Source organism: Lissotriton vulgaris, chromosome 12 (assembly GCF_964263255.1).
Source record: "Lissotriton vulgaris chromosome 12, aLisVul1.2, whole genome shotgun sequence".
NCBI lineage: Eukaryota > Metazoa > Chordata > Amphibia > Caudata > Salamandridae > Lissotriton > Lissotriton vulgaris.
This window is the reverse complement of record NC_141700.1, coordinates 623,125,600-623,143,774: the sequence shown is the minus strand read 5'-3', so window position 1 is coordinate 623,143,774 and position 18,175 is coordinate 623,125,600. Positions and strand designations below refer to the sequence as shown.

General features: G+C 43.2%; 1 protein-coding gene across 1 annotated transcript in view; it reads right to left on the bottom strand.

The window, feature by feature from the left end:
- Window positions 1-201: 201 nt before the first annotated feature.
- Window positions 202-18,175, bottom strand: part of TERF2 (telomeric repeat binding factor 2) — a 663,265-nt gene continuing 645,291 nt past the window's right edge. Inside the window, exons 9-10 of the mRNA XM_086945762.1 lie at window positions 2,871-2,926; window positions 202-2,776 (exon numbers count right to left, since the gene is read on the bottom strand). Coding sequence (XP_086801888.1) covers window positions 2,618-2,776; window positions 2,871-2,926 — 215 coding nt within the window. The 3' untranslated portion in view covers window positions 202-2,617. The remainder of the gene's footprint in view (window positions 2,777-2,870; window positions 2,927-18,175) is intronic.

Below are 18,175 nucleotides of genomic sequence, written 5' to 3'. Positions count from 1 at the left end.
ATAGGTTAGCCTTTGTACCTCTGAGCTACTCAAACTAAAAAGAAATGGACTGTATATTTTACTAATGGTAAAAAAATGTGTGATGTAGCTAGTCTAAAGAAATAATACTGATTAATATAAAAAAATCTATTGCTGTTAGGATTATTTTATGCTCCTTACCCGATACAGCATACTCCCATTATATTGTAAAAAAAGAAGAAATCCAGCTCTTTTAATTATTTAATAACAAACAACTGTTACAATGTTTGCAGTGATCTTTTGGAAAAGATCTCCATGGTTAAAGCCACAAAGATTAACAGAGCCAGATATTTTTAAAAAAGCGAAAGAAACTGGGAGTTAATGTAGACTTAATGTCAAGTGATTCATACAAAATAATCATTTTTAAAAAGTACTAAATGTAAGCAAACCTACCAGCAGATATCGACACTTATCTTGGATCATGGGCTTCAACATTGCGCTTCATTCTGGTTACACACAACAAAGTATAAGACCTAGAGGATAAGATTTATGTATCTTGTTTTTCTGTTTTTACGTTTAGCATTTCTTAGTCTGTATCAGTAAATCATCTAGTTTGAGCTTTAAACATGCTTTTGATTAACTGTTCAAATTACATCTCCTAAAATGCAAAGGACATAAAAAATATTCTATAGATTGGTCATAAATTACAATATAAAACCTGTGAAAGAGCGAAGGGAAAGCAAAGCAAACATATGGATCGTTATTTTAAAACACAGGCATATAAATACACCATTTCTTTAGGGAGAGCGCACAACTCTATGCGTACACTCACTTACATAATAATACACATTTGTATATATAGAAACTCTAAAAGACTGCAGATGTGCAAGGAGGATTACTTTAAAGACTATTATGCACCTTACCCCCCCCCTAAATTAAACCTGATTGATAACTAAATCACCCTTCCTTCCTCACACATGTAGATTTAATCTTATTTGTGTCTAAAATCCTTGTGGCAAAGACAAAGTATTACAATTACATCAAAATAACACACACATTTTTGTTTCTAAAAGTCCACGGTTGAGGCCTTTGAAAGAGTGTCTGGCATTGGTTTTCAGGTGCTTTCTTCTTCATGGATTTTGGCATTCCTCATTAAAGCAAAGGACAGTATTAGGCCAAAGTGCCCACCTCGTAGCTTCTGCTCTGAGATAGAAAGATTCAGTAGTTTGCCTGGACACTACTTACAAAGTTCGACTTTGTCGTCAAATGAGCATAATAGATGATGTGCTACTACTAATAGCAGTGGAACTGGTCAACCGAAGGATTCTGCATCTGAAATGGCAGGATGACTTGTATGTTCCATGAACCACGTTGTAAACCACCCCACCTTGGAAAATTAGAACAATATGTCAACAGCAAACTCTTAAAATGAAACATTAAGTATAATTCTTGATATCCACAGCTACCTGTGTCAGATAAAAAATAAACATACTTCCGAATACAAAATGTATGTTGACATTGCAAAGGAAAAGAAAACGTGTTAAATGGAAAAGGTATGTGCTCCATCAATTCTTTCACTCACACATTAAGCTGTTTTAAAAGGCTAGCTGGTGTGGCTCATATTTGTAATACACTTCACTACATCGGAGGGCTCTTGTATGCCACTGTAGGATTCCAGCGTGTGGATCGAGCTAGCAGTACTAGCTTACTCATTTCAAAAGATATAGCACAGCATATCTAAATCTTTGTTTCTGAAGCAGCCATCTTACACATTTCATTTAGCCGTCCAAGGAGGTTATTAACAAGTAAAATTACATTAAACACACATTCCATTACATTTTGTCTTCTGCTGACTTGACTGCTTAAATAAAAAAAAGAGCAATAAACTGTGAGCAAAGATGCAGAAAGAAAGCCAACAAGACAAAAATCACCTAAAATGTATAAATGCTCAATGTAATTTATGTCCCTTTTTTTCTAGAAGCATCAAGTACTTAACATGCCTGGGTAGAAGGGAAGAAGAGGAACGAGGAAAAATGCTGAAAGAAAGCAGGGTTATAATACTCACCAGGGAATAAATGACAAGGGGCATTCATGAAGATGGTGAATGAAAGTATTGTCAGCCAAGGATTTACTTTCATCTTAAAGCGGAATGCTGGAGAACCTACTCCTGTGTAAATGGATGCATATGAAATTCCAGGGTGGAACCTGATCATTTGCGCAAGTAGGTAAACGCTGCAGAAAGGCTGTTATCTAGAGAATGAAGCTGCTGCCATGTGCAAACATGTCTCTTTGATTCCTGCCACAGTAGATCCTCTCCCTACCCAGTGACCGTTAACAAACTCTAGCCAATCTCAAAAATGCATATCAGTCTAGGCTTATTTCAGCAAAAGGACACAAGGAAAATCAATGCACATAATCCAACTGTACAGTCAGTAGTGAAGTGCAAGGCTCTGAAACCCGTTTTCATCCTTATGGAAATGCACATTGAAAAATGCAATAGGACCAAACCAGAATCCCTGTTCCCAACACTCAGAAGCTGTCCCTTTGTGTAACAGAAACATCAAAATAGAATTGGATAACTGGAAATACTGTTATCTGGTATGTGTTCCATTAAGGGTCATTTTTTTCACCAAATTCTCCATAGTTTTCCAGTGGACATTCACACGAGTCCTGATCTCTTCATAGTCCTCCAACGGTCTTTAAGCATGACAGAAGTACGGTTGGTGAAAGGGTACTTTCTGAGGATGCTTATCCAGTTTCCTTCGCCAAACTTCTTCACACCACTCTTTATCCACTCACTCTCTTCCACTGTCCACTTCTGCAGTAGAAAAAATACCAAGTCATCTTTAGTTGTGTTTCTTCATAATTAACAATCATGTTTAAACAAGAACATGCCTGCCACCACAACTTACATTCCTCTTATAATTACAGTTTGTAATGCTCCCTTTACTCGAAGATGCATCTTCATCTGCCGAACAAACAAAAGAGAAAGAGTTAAGGCACTATTCCTTCCAAAGACATAGTATTTACAGATTAAGTACTAGCAGGGGCAGATGCGCATTCTGTTAAATATAATTTCAAACTGACTAGCTTGGCAAGACTTCGTTATGTGTTCAACTCTCCTATGCAATTCAGATTCTTCTATCCTTATACCTCATCCTTCCATGCGCCCCGAGCAACCATTAGTTTAACATCCCACAAAAAAATGTATAACCCACATTAAGGCAGGGAGGATGGGTCAGCATCCCAAATGTAAAATATCCCACGAACCACAACAAGTTACTCTTCTGTATTAATACTTTTTTTTACAAAGTTGACTGACATCTTAATCTTGCTAAAAAAAATAATCAACTAGAGGAAACTTTTAGAAGTGGTGGCAACTTAGGTCAATGGCAGGCCCCAAGCCACAAGGTTGTTGTCAATGGCTTGTTTCAATTCAGCACTGATCTTAAATTACGCATGGGTGTAGCAATACATACAGAACACATAAGGATTACGAATGATCAATTACAGAAGGGGGAACGTGCAAATACAGGCTCAATTAGTTGGCACTCCACAGAGAATAACTACTTATGTGAGCAACAGTCCATCTTCTAATTCCCTGCCTCTGGGCAGACTCATTTGAATCTACAACACCATGAGTGCCAAGCCAAGTATAACGCAATGGTTTCTGTTTGCAGCATGGATTGTGTTAGATGACATGTTGCACACAGACTGCAAAATAATATAAACCCCCTTATAAAGCAAAGGCTTGCATCAAGTAAAGGAGGTTGTGTTAAAGTTTCTTTAGAACTATCTGCAGTTTCTTTAGAACTGTGTGTCCAAACTGAACTTCTTTCCTTGCCTCTATGCCTACACAATAGTATCGTTCTGTGAACATGTATACTGATCACCATGTTGCGGCTTTGAGAATATCAGCAAATTGTTTATTCAAAGAAAAGTCATGGTATCCCCTTTCTTAAGAGTAAACTGTGTTCTTGGCACACCTGGAAGCTTGCCCTTTACTTTAGAATTGCAGACATGGATACATTTTTGCAAGCCACTTTGATATTCGTGCTCTGGAAATAGCATTTCCAAAGTGCAGTAATGAAAAAAGCCAACAGTTGCTTAGTGTTTCATAGTATACAAGTTTGTTCAACAAAGTAAATGAGAGCTCTGCCATCAAAAGAATATAAAGATCAGGGGTGTGGAATTTATTAAAATATCTACTTGTCCATGGGGCAGGTTGCTTCATAAATCTACCTGTACTGTAACAAAACCCACCTGTCCCTTTGGTGCCATGTAGTGCAGCGACAATCGTGGCACAAATCACATTATATAAGAGCTCTGATATAGCCTCTCTTATTATGCCAGGGCTCATACCATAGTAGTCTTAGAATACTTGCAATCCCCCTATGTACCACGTTTCTGCAGATCTTCATACTGGGGCTGAAGGTAGTGGTAAGCAATAGTTCCAGGGTTAGAATGCCTTTTGAGTCTGTGCAAACCCACTAAATTGCATGTTTTAAGCACTTTCAATCACTCTTCTGAAATCTTTTCCCATACTGAGAAATGTTATTAATTTACACCTGCCAATGGCAGGCATAAACCTTCCTCCTGAGTTGAGGAAAATAGGGGTTGGAGGGAAAGTGAACTTGCAAACACTCAGATTTTCACATGAACAAATCTATACTTGCATATTTGCTCATGCTTAATTGCAGTTCACAAATATTTTCTAGGAGTATTATTTCTTGTCCTACTTCCGTAAATTCTTGGGAATTAACTAAAGCCATATAGCTGCACTTAGTGCAAGGACATATACCATAGGTGCACTTTTGAGACTTTCTTTAATATTTGGGCCCGTAATTTGGTCTGGCGTTGACCATGACCTTTTGCATTTATTCAAATTCTGTCTCTCTCTCTGTATCGGCAGGTTTCACTGTGAGTGACAGCATTCTGCTCTTTCACAAGGAACATATCGGCACAGAAAGTAGCCAGTAACTACTATAGCAGTGTGCGCTTTTTGAGACCAAAAGCAATTTTTGCTTTTACCAATGTTTGTTATAATGGCAAGGGCCCGGCAGCTCCCACACCAAAAAGACTTTACAAAAACCATGCCAACACAAGTCACAAGTTGACAAAACTAAAAAGCTGACCACCAATTTCAGACCTACTGGCTTTTGCCAATGCTTGTTTATTTTTGTTTCCCATAATCTTATTGAAACTGGTTACACTGATTGTCCATTATGAATATGTTTGGGAAATACTAGATGCATCAACACATGTTACTAAATGATGCTGCAAAGAAATGGTACCTGAAATGTTACAGTAGTTAAGCGAAATTATATTTTCCTGCTTTCATTTTCTATGAACATTTTATTTTGAAAGCAAAGAATCACCAATCTTGCTTTCAAACTCATACATATATGTGCATCAAATCAGAAAGCATTCTGGGAGCATTAAACATAACCTCATATTGGGGGCGGAGCTAGCTTGCGACAAAGATGGCCGCTTGAGCCCAGAGCTCCGACAATCTGCCACACCATCCGCCTATAATCCTACAGCAGCACTACACTGCTGAACAAAGACTGACGAGCCCCCGAGGTCCTAGGCTATCGACCGCAGAAGGAACGAGTCGCCTACCTACTTCATGGACGAAGCTGCGGCCTGCTGCCGATCCAGGCTCAGCCGTGCTCTGGACGTGTAGCGGCGCGGGCATGATACTGCCCGAAGGCCTCTTTCCCTCTCTCCGGCTGAGGGGGTGGCGCCGGACCGCCGCGGGTGACTCCGCTGCGGCGGCCGCAAAGACAACATTCTCCCCCTCAGAGTTGGTTTCCTGGCCACCCCTGCCCGTTTCCGAGGTGCGACTGTTTGCTAGTGGAGGGGACCCTACCGCGGGTTGCCGTCGGGGGGGCTCTACGAGATCACGAGGGGCGGCGCCTGGGTGAAGGCGAAGGCTGCATGCTGACGAGCGTCCCCAGGTCTCCGAAGGTGAGGACCTCGAACCTCTTGAGGCCCGCTAAGAGACCCTGCTGAGCCCCGTCGGGTGCCCTAGCAAAGGGGGCGCCCACTCCATCCTGATCCCGAGGCCTCTCCCGGAGGCCTGCTATTGCGGCGGGAGCGGCCCGGTGCTGCTGGGCACTCACGCTATTACTCCCACACGGCTGATCTCGTCTGGCCCTGGAGACTGGCGGCGGCTGCCTGCAGTGTGGCGCTGCTCGATTAAGCAGGACTCTGGAGCCCGATGCCCTGGGGCGTGAGGGGGCTGAGCGCGCTGGAGTAAGAGCTGCAATTTGGAGCGGAGCTGGTGAGTGAGCCCCGGGGGGATCATCGAGGCGGACTGGGGGTCTTGAGACTTTTCCCCGTTTTGGCCTGGCCGCGTGTTGGGACTCCCTAGTCGCTGGTGTTATTGAACGCGATGGGGCCCTTCACAGAGTATTGTGTGCTGCCCTGTGCCTATGTCGCCCTGGTATCTTTTGCGGCTGGCTTGGCCCATGCGTGGGAGGGAAAAAAAAGCGAGCTGTTCTGCGACCCCCCCTTACCACGCAGATGCCAGTTAGGCTACGACAAGACCTTAGCTGCATGATCGGGCGGGGCACAGCTGATACCGCCAACTACTACAGCTCCTGTGCTGCTTGTCATGGGAGTGCTGCTTGAAGTACAGAGCGCCCCTTGAAGTACAGAGTGCCCCTTCCTCCCTGGAAAATTGGGGTTGTGAAGTGCACTCCCTTTATAGTCCGTTTTGACCTTTAAATTGAATTATTCTATGTTTTTGCGTGGGCGTGCTGGGAGGGGAGGAGGAGCCACTCTCCACACAGATTGAATGAATGTAAACTAGTGACTGACGTCATTAGACCCTTTTCGCACTACCTTTGGCAGAAATCCATCTGCCTATGTAATCTATTGATTTAGAAACATTGATTTAGATTTTCAAAGTGTTTAATTGAAACAAATTTTTTCACTCCTTTTTCCAGATTTAGTGCTTTCTATATTTACATGCGACAAAGAAAATACATGTTTGTCAGACTTTTTCTAGTCATTCAATTCGCTGACTCAGTATACAAAAAAGTTATGACTGAAGAGAAAAGGTGATTCTGTCCCAATGTATTTCGGGATTATATCCCTTCGTCAGGGGCGCTGAAAAACATAACATAATGGATATACTTAAAATGTGACTGTCAGCACACATGATGTTTAAGAAAAAAAATTCACATATTGTTATGCATTGTACAACATAAATGGAAAATAGAAAATAGAAAATAAGTCGAGTGTTGTTTAAGAAAAAAAATTCACATATTGTTATGCATTGTACAACATAAATGGAAAATAGAAAATAGAAAATAAGTCGAGTGTTTTACATGTAGCGGTTTCAGATGGACATGATTTCTAGATTGAAAGAAACAACACATACTTAGGCAGTGACTGTACAACAAGTAGTTTTGAAAAAACATGTTAATTTCTCAAAAGTTAAAATAAACTTGCATTGTTGAAAAAGAACTACATTCAACCTCTGGTTCGAGCATGAATGGAATGTTGTTAAATGAACCCTAATTGGGATGAGGACATTGATCAAAGAAAGACTGTTGAAGCGGTTTTGAAAGTGAAAGACTCACCAATTAGACTGGGAAGCACTATTTTGCTCAGACTGCGTGCGGAAATTGACGTGTGTTTTGGTAAAGACCTACAGAATAGGAAATTGGGCTCTAATTATAAAGTGCCCTGTTGTTTGAAGTAAAAGTGATCTAAAAAAATATTAAATATCATACCGAGATTGCTGGGTCATTTATTTCAAGTCACCGATTTTCGCTTGACTGTTTATCAAAGATAGTGTCCAGGCGTCCTCTTTGGATTAGACTGCGTGAGGATAAAGAGAAAGGATTTTTAATACTGTTGCTAGCTAGACAAAGTCGGCGCTAATGCGATCTCACTTGGAGGAAGATGAGTTATTTCCTAAGGAAGCAAGGTTAAAGAGAAGTTGACTCGGTAAGCGTGGACATCTTTAAAATATTGGATTTCGATCGACGGAGTGGGTCGCTAGAAAATACACAGAAATGTGTTAGTGATAAGTGACATGCTAAGTGTTGCTGAACAGGATAAAAAACTATGTTATAAAAGAGTGTAGGCATGGTATACCTTCTTAGTATGCGTATACTATTACATCGAAGATAGGTTTTACAAATGGAGTATCGACTCGGTATGCAACTTCTCTTTAAATCCCGGATCCTAAAACGAGTTTCAAGAGATCCGTTAAATAAAGGTCGGACTTGCATTTGCTTAACTAGTCTACTGAGTAAGGTAGATACCTGTGTGGTAATGATCGGCCATAGGAGTTGGCCTCTGGGTCGTTTGTTCAAAGAGTTCTCCTTTGGAATCCCGCGTGTGTATGCGAATCGAAGATAGACGGACTACGGAAATGGTTTAAATAGTGCCTGACGACGGTCCGGTTAATGAAAGTGAAAAAATACTAGGTTCGATAATGTGGCGCTCTGGAGGCGCTGGAATACCTGATTGTGGAACTTACTTTAATGAAGAATATAAAATACTGACATTATTTTGCTAATGAATAAAAAAGGGGAAAGACGAACTTATTTAAAGTTTAAAATAATCGTGATTATTGTAGATGACGGACTAGGTTCCGGTGCGGGGTGGTGCGCCATGTTGATATTGAGGAAAATGCTAAATAGCGCTTTCACTGGGTGTAATAGTTCACTAAGAGGATACTAAAGAAAAAGTGAACTAAAATCTGGGTATGAGAGATATGAGAAACTGTGTGTTCATTGCTCATTTGGAAACTTGGTGTGAGGCCATAATGAAACCATCATGTTTTTGAAGAAACTATGAGTAAGAGTTAATAAACAATTAGTAGACAATTTTAACATTTATTTGTTGAAAAAAAGAAATTGAGATGTTATCTACACTGGAGAATATACATTTTTGACATTGATGACAATGTTATCTACACTGGAAAATATACAGGGGAAAATATACATTTTTGACATTGGTGAATTTTCTGTTAACTGTAGACTAGTTAGGCAAATGCAAGTCCGACCTTTATTTAACGGACCTCTTCAATCTCGTTTTAGGATCCGGAATTTAAAGAGAAGTTGCATACCGAGTCGATACTTCATTTGTAAAACCTATCTTCGATGTAATAGTATACGCATACTAAGAAGGTATACCACACCTACGCTCTTTTATAACATAGTTTTTTATCCTGTTCAGCAACACTTAGCATGTCACTTATCACTAACACATCTCTGTGTATTTTCTAGCGACCCACTCCGTCGATCGAAATCCAATATTTTAAAGATGTCCACGCTTACCGAGTCAACGTCTCTTTAACCTTGCTACCTTAGGTAATAACTCATCTACCTCCAAGTGAGGTCGCATTAGCTCCGACTTTGTCTAGCTAGCAACAGTATCTCTTTATCCTCACGCAGTCTAATCCAAAGAGGACGCCTGGACACTATCTTTGATAAACATTCAAGCGAAAATAGGTGACTTGAAATAAACGACCCAGCAATCTCGGTATGATATTTAATATTTTTTTAGATCACTTTTACTTCAAACAACAGGACACTTTATAATTAGAGCCCAATTTCCTATTCTGTAGGTCTTTACCAAAACACACGTCAATTTCCGCCCCAGCACGCAGTCTGAGCAAAATAGTGCTTTCCAGTCTAATTGGTGAGTCTTTCACTTTCAAAACCGCTTCAACAGTCTTTCTTTGATCAATGTCATCATCCCAATTAGGGTTCATTTAACAACATTCTGTTCATGCTCAAACCAGAGGTTGAATGTAGTTCTTTTTCAACAATGCAAGTTTTTTTAACTTTTGAGAAATTAACATGTTTATTCAAAACTACTTGTTGTATAGTCACTGCCTAAGTATGTGTTGTTTCTTTCAATCGAGAAATCATCATGTCCATCTGAAACCGCTACATGTAAAACACTCGACTTATTTCCTATTTTCGATTTTCCATTTATGTTATACAATGCATGACAATATGTGAACCTATTTCTTAAACATCATGTGTGCTGACAGTCGCATTTTAAGTATATCCATTATGTTATGTTTTTCAGCGCCCCTGACGAAGGGATATAATCCCGAAATGCATTGGGACAGAATCACCTTTTCTCTTCAGTCATAACTTTTTTGTATACTGAGTCAGCGAATTGAATGACTAGAAAAAGTCTGACAAACATATATTTTCTTTGTCACATGTAAATATAGAAAGCACCAAATGTGGAAAAAGGAGTGAAAAAATGTGTTTCAATTAAACACTTTGAAAATCTAAATCAATGTTTCTAAATCAATAGATTACATAGGCAGATGGATTTCTGCCAAAGGTAGTGCGGAAAGGGTCTAATGACGTCAGTCACTAGTTTACATTCCTTCCTCCCTGGAGACATACAAGGATAGCCTGATGCATGTTTGAAGAGGGGCGAGACAGTAACGGCCTGGTCGGGTGAGGCGAGGTTGGTACCCCCCGACAATACTACTACTGTGCTACTGGCTGAAGGATCGCTGGGTTGCCTACAGCACGCAGGGCAGTACAAGTGCTGGAGAGAGGACGACGAGGTGAGGCCTGCAGCTACGGGCCTGCCCCATGGACCACACATCGTGAGGGTTGAGGGGGGTCGCCATTCTGAGTGATCTGCCGCCGTGAAGAGGTGGGGAGGTCCTACCATGCCATGGCGAACAACGACGTTGGACGTGACTGATCGACTTTGCAGACTCTCCTGCAGCTGCTGTGACTGCGCTGGGCCGTTCGCCTTGCTGCTACCCTGACGCCCGAGTTGACACCTGACTGTGAGGGGGCCTGCACGCGCAGGTCGGATGCGGCGAGTAGATAGGACGCAATCAAAACTGTCGTTTGACCCGAAGAGGTCCAAGACTGGTGAATCCTCCACCGAGGACGGAGTTGGTGAGCAGGAACAAGTTGTGGACGACCAACGGCAAGATATACGCGGCCTATTGTTGACAATGGAGAAGAACCTGCAGGGCGGGATATCCTCCTTGAGCACCAAGATGGATGCGTTCACTTATAAAATGGATTGAATGGCTGAAAGGCTAGACAAACAAGCGGAAAGACTTGACATGTCGAAGCGCAGGCTGATGGAGGCGGAGGAGGCACAAACTGTCCTTGATACCGAGCACAAACAGTTGGGTAAAGTGCTTCAGTTCCTACAGGATAAAACAGAGGACCTAGAGGCGCGCTACAGGAGCTGTAACCTACGCATCACAGGCTACTCCAACATGTTCGCGCATGAACGATCCTTCCCCGCACATACTCTGATCATTCCCCACTATTATTAACACTTGCCTCCCTAAGAAACTAATTCCCCCGTTTTTATGGCGCTTCCCGCCCTACTCCCTCCTTGACACAGTTTTTAAAGAGAAATTAGTCATGTCCATCGAGACGTTCTTTGAAGCAAATGTGAGCTCTGTAGACTCCTTTTAAACTGTCTGGGAGGCTTTTTAGGCATACATTAGGGGATCACTATTTCCAAACATGCGGGGGTTCTTAAGTCGATACGTGGTAGACAGGCGTACCCTGGAGCGCAAATTAAAGGACCTGGAGTCCTCTCGCGTGACAGATCAGAATGAAGACCTTATCAGAGAGCTAGCGCAGACACTTTGTGAATCCCACGAGGAAGTCGATGCGGAAATAAAGCACCTCAGGAAATATGCCACCGTCAGGAACCTATGGCGAGGGAGAGCTGCCGGGGACGGTTCTCGCGCAAATCCTTAAGCAACGCAGGGATAGAACTACGATACCAGACATTACATCGCAACCAGGGGACCACCGCTCACGGAGACCCAGGTGGCGGAGAAGTTCCGCGAATATTATGCGGGGCTCTATTCCTCCCGGGGATCCGGCTCAGAGGAGCGCATTCTTGACTATCTGACCCATATTGAACTACCATGGTTTTCCAACCTGCACAGTGAGTTCCTGATGCAACCGATAGAGCGCAAAGAGATAATTCTGGCACTTTCGGAGATGAGAGCGGGGAGCGCGTCTGGGAGTGATGGCCTCACTGTCACATTTTACAAGGCGTTCCAGGACCTCTTACTCCCGCACCTACTAACATTGTTTGAGGATATATGTACCTCTGGAACGATGCCCCCGACTATGCGAGAGGCGATCCAAGTAGCCATGCTTAAGCCAGGGAAACACCCAGGTGAATGCGCCTCGTATAGGCCTTTATCTCTCATGAATGTGGATGCGAAAATCTCTGCGAAGTTGCTGGCCAACCGTCTTAGCCCACTTGTCACCACTCTGGTAGCCCCGGAACAGGCTGGTTTCGTACCTAGCCGGAACTTAACCTATAATCTGTGGACCGTTTTCGCCGCTATGCAACAAACCCGCCCGGAGGTCCCTGCAATTGCGGTCTTTTTGGACATGGAAAAGGCCTTCGACTCTGTCGAGTGGCCTTTCATGAGACAGGTCCTTGGCCGAATGGGAGTTGGGGCGGTCTTCCTTCAATTACTTGCAACACTATATTCCGCCCCCACGGCCCGCATCCGGATCGGATCTTTGGTTTCTGACCCCATACAAATCTGCAGGGGTACGAGGCAGGGATGTCCCCTATCCCTGATACTTTACGCCCTGACGGCGGAACCACTAGCCTAGGCCCTATGGGAATATCATCGACAGAGGGGCATACGGTTTGCAAACTACAGAATAATTGTGTCTACATATGCGGACGACACTCTTCTCTATGTTAGAGAACCCAAGACCAACCTCTTCCCGGTTCTATGCGAGGTGGTCCTGTTAGGCTCTCTTTCAGGAATACACGTTAACTGGAGTCCACCATGTTTCCCCTTACTCCAGCCACGGTGCCCTTTGATCCAGAATATCCATTACAATGGACTACAGATGCGGTGCGTTACCTGGGCGTCCGGCTCCATACCGACTCGGAGGTCGTCCTGAGGGAGAATTACGGAGTAGCCATCTCCAAACTTGAGGATGACATTGACAGATGGATTTGCCTCCCGTTGTCATTGATGGGCAGGGTATCTCTCATGAAAATGATTGTTCTACCCCGCTTTATCTTCCTCTTCACGAAAATTCCCTTGGTCCTGTCCAAAACATTCTTTCAGCACCTACACTCGTTAATGGTTCGCCTGGCTTGGGAGGAAAAACAGTCACGAGTGGCCTGGAAAATACTGACGCCGCCGTACTCGATGGGAGGACTGAGCCATCCTGATTTAGATCTATAGTATAGGGCAGCCCAATGTTCTCACGCATATCACTGGATGCATGTTCCCTCTGACATTCCGCACATACGGATTGAAACCATTGTTGCTGATCCTAGACCCCTACCAGCACTACTATTCTCGCCTCGCGATAGATGCACTGGTATATTGGACTCTCTAAATTCGGTCACTCATGCGTGGCACTGTTTGTTGGACGCTCAAGCCGGTAATTTACTATATGCCCCACTGGCTCACCTTGATTGGTGCCACTGGTTGGTGCCATGCAAAGACAGGGGAGTTATTGGAGCGCTGCGGACACTGAACATACATCCAATAGGGGATCTCTTTGCAGACGGCATCGCCCGCTCCTGGGGGGATGTCACCGAGGGGGAGGAGACACAATCGACTCTTGCGCAATACCAATTCCATAGAGTGAGACACGCGCTAAGGGAACTGCTTGAAGACGATATGGCAGAACCCCCGGAGGTCACAGACCTGACCGCTATTATTAAGGCTTCGTCACCCACCAAATTGGTGTCTAGGCTATACCGCACAGCTCTATCTGCGACAGACGGTGAATACACCAAACCACGACTGGCGTGGCAGCGGGACCTACGGGTTGAACTGTCAGATGACAAATAATTCAACAACAACAAGGAACCCCAAAATTAGTCAGCAGGGACCTCGGGGAGAATATTTTTTATCAAACAACATTGGTCCCCAACATTGAGAAGTTTCAGCACAGAATAAAATATAGACAGAGTCAATCTATATTTTTAGAAAGGCATGTCCAGCCGGACAGTGGTCTTTCAGAGATTTTACTCAGAATTCATGTATTCAAATCACATAGAAATACCTTCCAACAATCAATCAGAGTGGACCACAAGCCTGTGTCCAGTACTAACAGAGCAGGTACAAAGGGTTGATATAGACAGCAAAGAAGGGCTTTGTAAGGCGAAAACAAGTTGCTCTATCAACAATACAATTGTACAGAGTGTTACAACCGTGCACTTGACATCCAATAGTAATCACAATTCGGTTTTAGTGCATTTAAAGTCGACGGCGTTTCGGACCCCTATTAAATCTCAGGGTCCATCATCAGGACAGATACAATGAAAAGCCTTAAAGTAATTAAGCCTCTAAATGCCGGAACGCCTCATGGTGCAGAGGCTTATTCCTTGGTTAGCGGAATTATACGCGTTCACCCCCAATCGGGTGGCGGGAGCCGCGGAATTAAATGGAGTCCGTCGGCTGCCAGGAAACCGGGTTAGTCGATCAAGAGTTCCACTTCCTGGCGTGCACGTGTCTGGGGCCATGCCAATGTCTTTGCACTGCTGTATTGCTTTGTTCTTTTCTGCTGTGAAATTACCAATAAACATATTAAAACATTTTTAAAGAAAAAAATAACCTCATATTGCTAAACTTTGAAAACGTGTGTACACATTTTTATACTGGAACCGCTGTCAGTAGTGCAGTCAGAGCTTACAACATTTACTTAGAGTGCGCACCCTAATAATAAAGGCTTTCAAATAAGGAACTATAAATACAAGTTTGAACTGCATTAAAATATGGGCAAAAATATTACCTTAACTGCAGACAGCAGAAGGGGGTTGGGCCTACTTGTCTCAAGGACAAAATACACATGAAAACGTGTTGCCCTTGACCCAAACCAATATGTCCTGGGCGTCGGGCTATAGGAATTCCACATCCCTGAAAGATCATTCAGAAGCTGTTGTTTTATGAAAACAGATGGTAGCTGAATTGACTGATTCTGCCCTTATACACAGAAAACACTTTTTTGATAAAGCTTGTACATCACTGACAAGTATACCACCTTCGATATAAGAAGCAAACTATAACAGAATGCAGTGGTTCAAAAGGTGGAGCACTTGAGGGGATAGGCCCACATATCAATTCGGCAAGCATGCAGGATTACTCAAGGAGGTATACTTTTTTTGATCTCCCTATTAAATCTTTTCTGACTGGAATGTAACCCCGTTTTGCAAGTAAGCAGTAACTGACACCAATAGTACTCATATCCAGGTATAAGCTAAGCCTGATTTTTGACAGAGTAAAAAGCATTTTAGAATATCTTGTGCAACCACTTTAAAAATATCTATGTGCAAAGCTGTGCATCAATACACAAAACATCACCACTTAGCTGCATAGGTCATTGAGGATTCTTCAGGATGGACACATACTCGTCAGAAAGGTGAAGGTACCAAAACTGTAGGATTTCAGGAGTCAAATTACTGGATTTTTGGATTCTGACGCAGCAATTTTTACTTGTTGCGGTGTATGTTTTCCACATGGAAGCATAGAAATGTGTAGCGCTGTATTACATAACTGCTTGGTCACCATAGGAGCACAGAGGACCACAATCATTTATACCAATCTAATTTTGTGCACAATTTACAGGATTAGAGGCAAAAGGGGATAAGTGTAAGCCAAAATACCTGACCCAGCTATCCGCAGAGCAGGTGTTATGGGAATCTGGAGCCCTAGGTAGGCCATTTTTGTTGGAGCTTGTAACAAACAGGTCAACCTACAGAGTCCATCACTTTTGAAAAGAATTTTCTAGCATCATGATATTGGTCTCCTTTTTGTGCACCTCCTAATGGTTTCTTTTTTTTAAAAAATCTGTTTATTGGCATTTCAAATAATAAGTGCATTTTGCTGCAGTGCAAGGCAGCGTAACAATAACTAAACATACAACCAGTCTGTGATCGACCTTTTCGCTAAGAACTTAACCCCTTCCGTGCTCCCGTCGGCCAATGACCGTCGCAAGCACTACCTGGCTAGTGCTGCGCACGTCCGTTGGCCGATACAACCCCGCCCACTCTTTCAAACCGCAGCAACGCGGCAAAATTCACGCCACGGTTAAGCGGTTAATGATAATCGTCTCATTAGCGCTATTCATTACATTTGCAGCAAGACAACATTCCAGTTACAATAATACCTTCTCTATTCAGTCTGCGGGCAATTGATAGCTAATTGTTGCATATATTGGCGTAACGGCTCCAATATGTCTCTGGGTCTTGACGCTGTGGGCAATTGTTCTGCATATAACATCAAGTTTTCATTACAGTACACCAAATCCTTAATCAAGTTCTTAATGTTCGGAGCCATGACACTTTCCCAGTGTAGAGCGACTCAGTGCTTGGCCATCAGCAGTGCTATTCGTACATTGCAATATAATCCCCGTCATTTCTTGTATGTGTTGCAATACACCTACCCAGAAAAGCAGCACCCGTCTACATTCCCATGCCAGGTGTAAAAAGTCAGCGTCCAAATGGCTGCATCGCTTACAGTTACTTGTGTCCCTGAGGCCACACCTATGTAGCTTAATGGGGGTGTGACAGGTCTGGTGAATATATTTAAAATGTATAATGCGCAAGTTGCTATTGGGCGTGAGGGCGCTGGTCAATCTGTAGATTGCTGCCACTCTGCATCTAGTAATGGAGGGGTTAGCTAAGCATTCCGTCGGGCTAGGCTTTTTGTCCGGTTTGGGTACTCTCTCATCTCGCAATTCCCTGTACAGTTTCGTTACTAGCTTACGCCTAGAGGGTGCCACCAGTAACAATTGTAAAGCTCACAGTGTTGGGGGTTCAGCTGGGTACGTGTGGTAGTGGACTTGGTCGTGAGTGGTATCACTATCGATTTATTCCAATTAATTTGCAGACCCGAGAAGAGTCTGAACCGGATGTATTCCCTCAGCACTCTCGCTAGGTATTGTCCCGGTTCTCCTATAAATAACACCAAGTCGTCGGCGTGGAGTGATATACCAACAAGGCGATGTAGGAAATTAAGTGCTGCGGCTCTGTGACACTGTCGAAAAATACACGCCAGTGGCTCTAATGCCAGTGCGAACAGTAAGGGTGATAACGGGCACCTCGCGAGTGCTTCTGTAAATCCGAAAAGGTTGTGACGTCAAGCCCCCCACCCGCACCAGCGCTGAGGTAGCAGTGTATATAAGCTGTATCCACCCAAGGAACAATGGTCGGGAACCCCATATGTCTCAGTATTTGAAACATATAGATTCACTCTATAGCGTGAAACACCTTTGCCACGTCGAACAGGACCACGGTAGCAGGCAAGATGGGGTTCAGAACATGGAACATAGCAAAGATAGTTCTTAGGGTATGGGACGTAGATCGTTCCGAGATAAAACCGGATTGGTCCGGGAGAAAAAAGACCGGCATAAGGGGCTGTAGTCTGGTAGCCAGTATTTTTGACAGTATTTTGGCATCCAGATTAATTAGCGACAGTGGTCGGTAAGATTCACAAATATATGGGGCCTTATTCGACTCCTGTGCTTCTGCATACATTTCCAGAATATGTAGCGTAACTAGTTCAATGTATTCTTTATCAAATTTAGTTGTGAGCCCGTCCGGCCCTGGAACTTTTTGGTTGGGTAGTGCGTATGGCCGCCTTTATATCTGCTTCGTTGATTGGTTGGTTTAGATATTCCCAATGTTCTTCTACCAACCACACACATGCTATATCCGTGAGATAGTCTTCTAATTCTAGGTCAGTTGCAGCTCCCCGCGACATATATAAATCTGAGTAGAATCCACGGAATTGTTCCACAATTCCCATAGGGGCGTAGTGCTCCGTCCCCTGGCGATCTGTGACTTTAGTATTGTGATGATAGTCTTCTCGGACTTTAATCTTGGTGGCCAAGCTGCGGCCAGGGCATCCTCCTCACCATACGCTCATGCCACATGTCTGCGTGCTATGTAGCAGATCTCAGATTCCGCCAAAGAGTCGTATTCTAATAGTATGTCATGAATACAGGCGAACGTTTTGGGACAGGTTGTGTATTGGTATTCTAACGCTGTGAGTTTTAGTTCAGTCTGTGCGAGTTGACCCTGGATATCTTTTAAAATACCAGCTGTGGAGCCTCCCACAGTGTAGATGTACTCTCCACTGTGCCTGTGTTAATATCAAAATAATGTTCTATGGCTTTTCATATGGTGTCATTGTAGATAGGATCTAGGAGTGCCTGTGCACGAAATCACCACACATATGAGC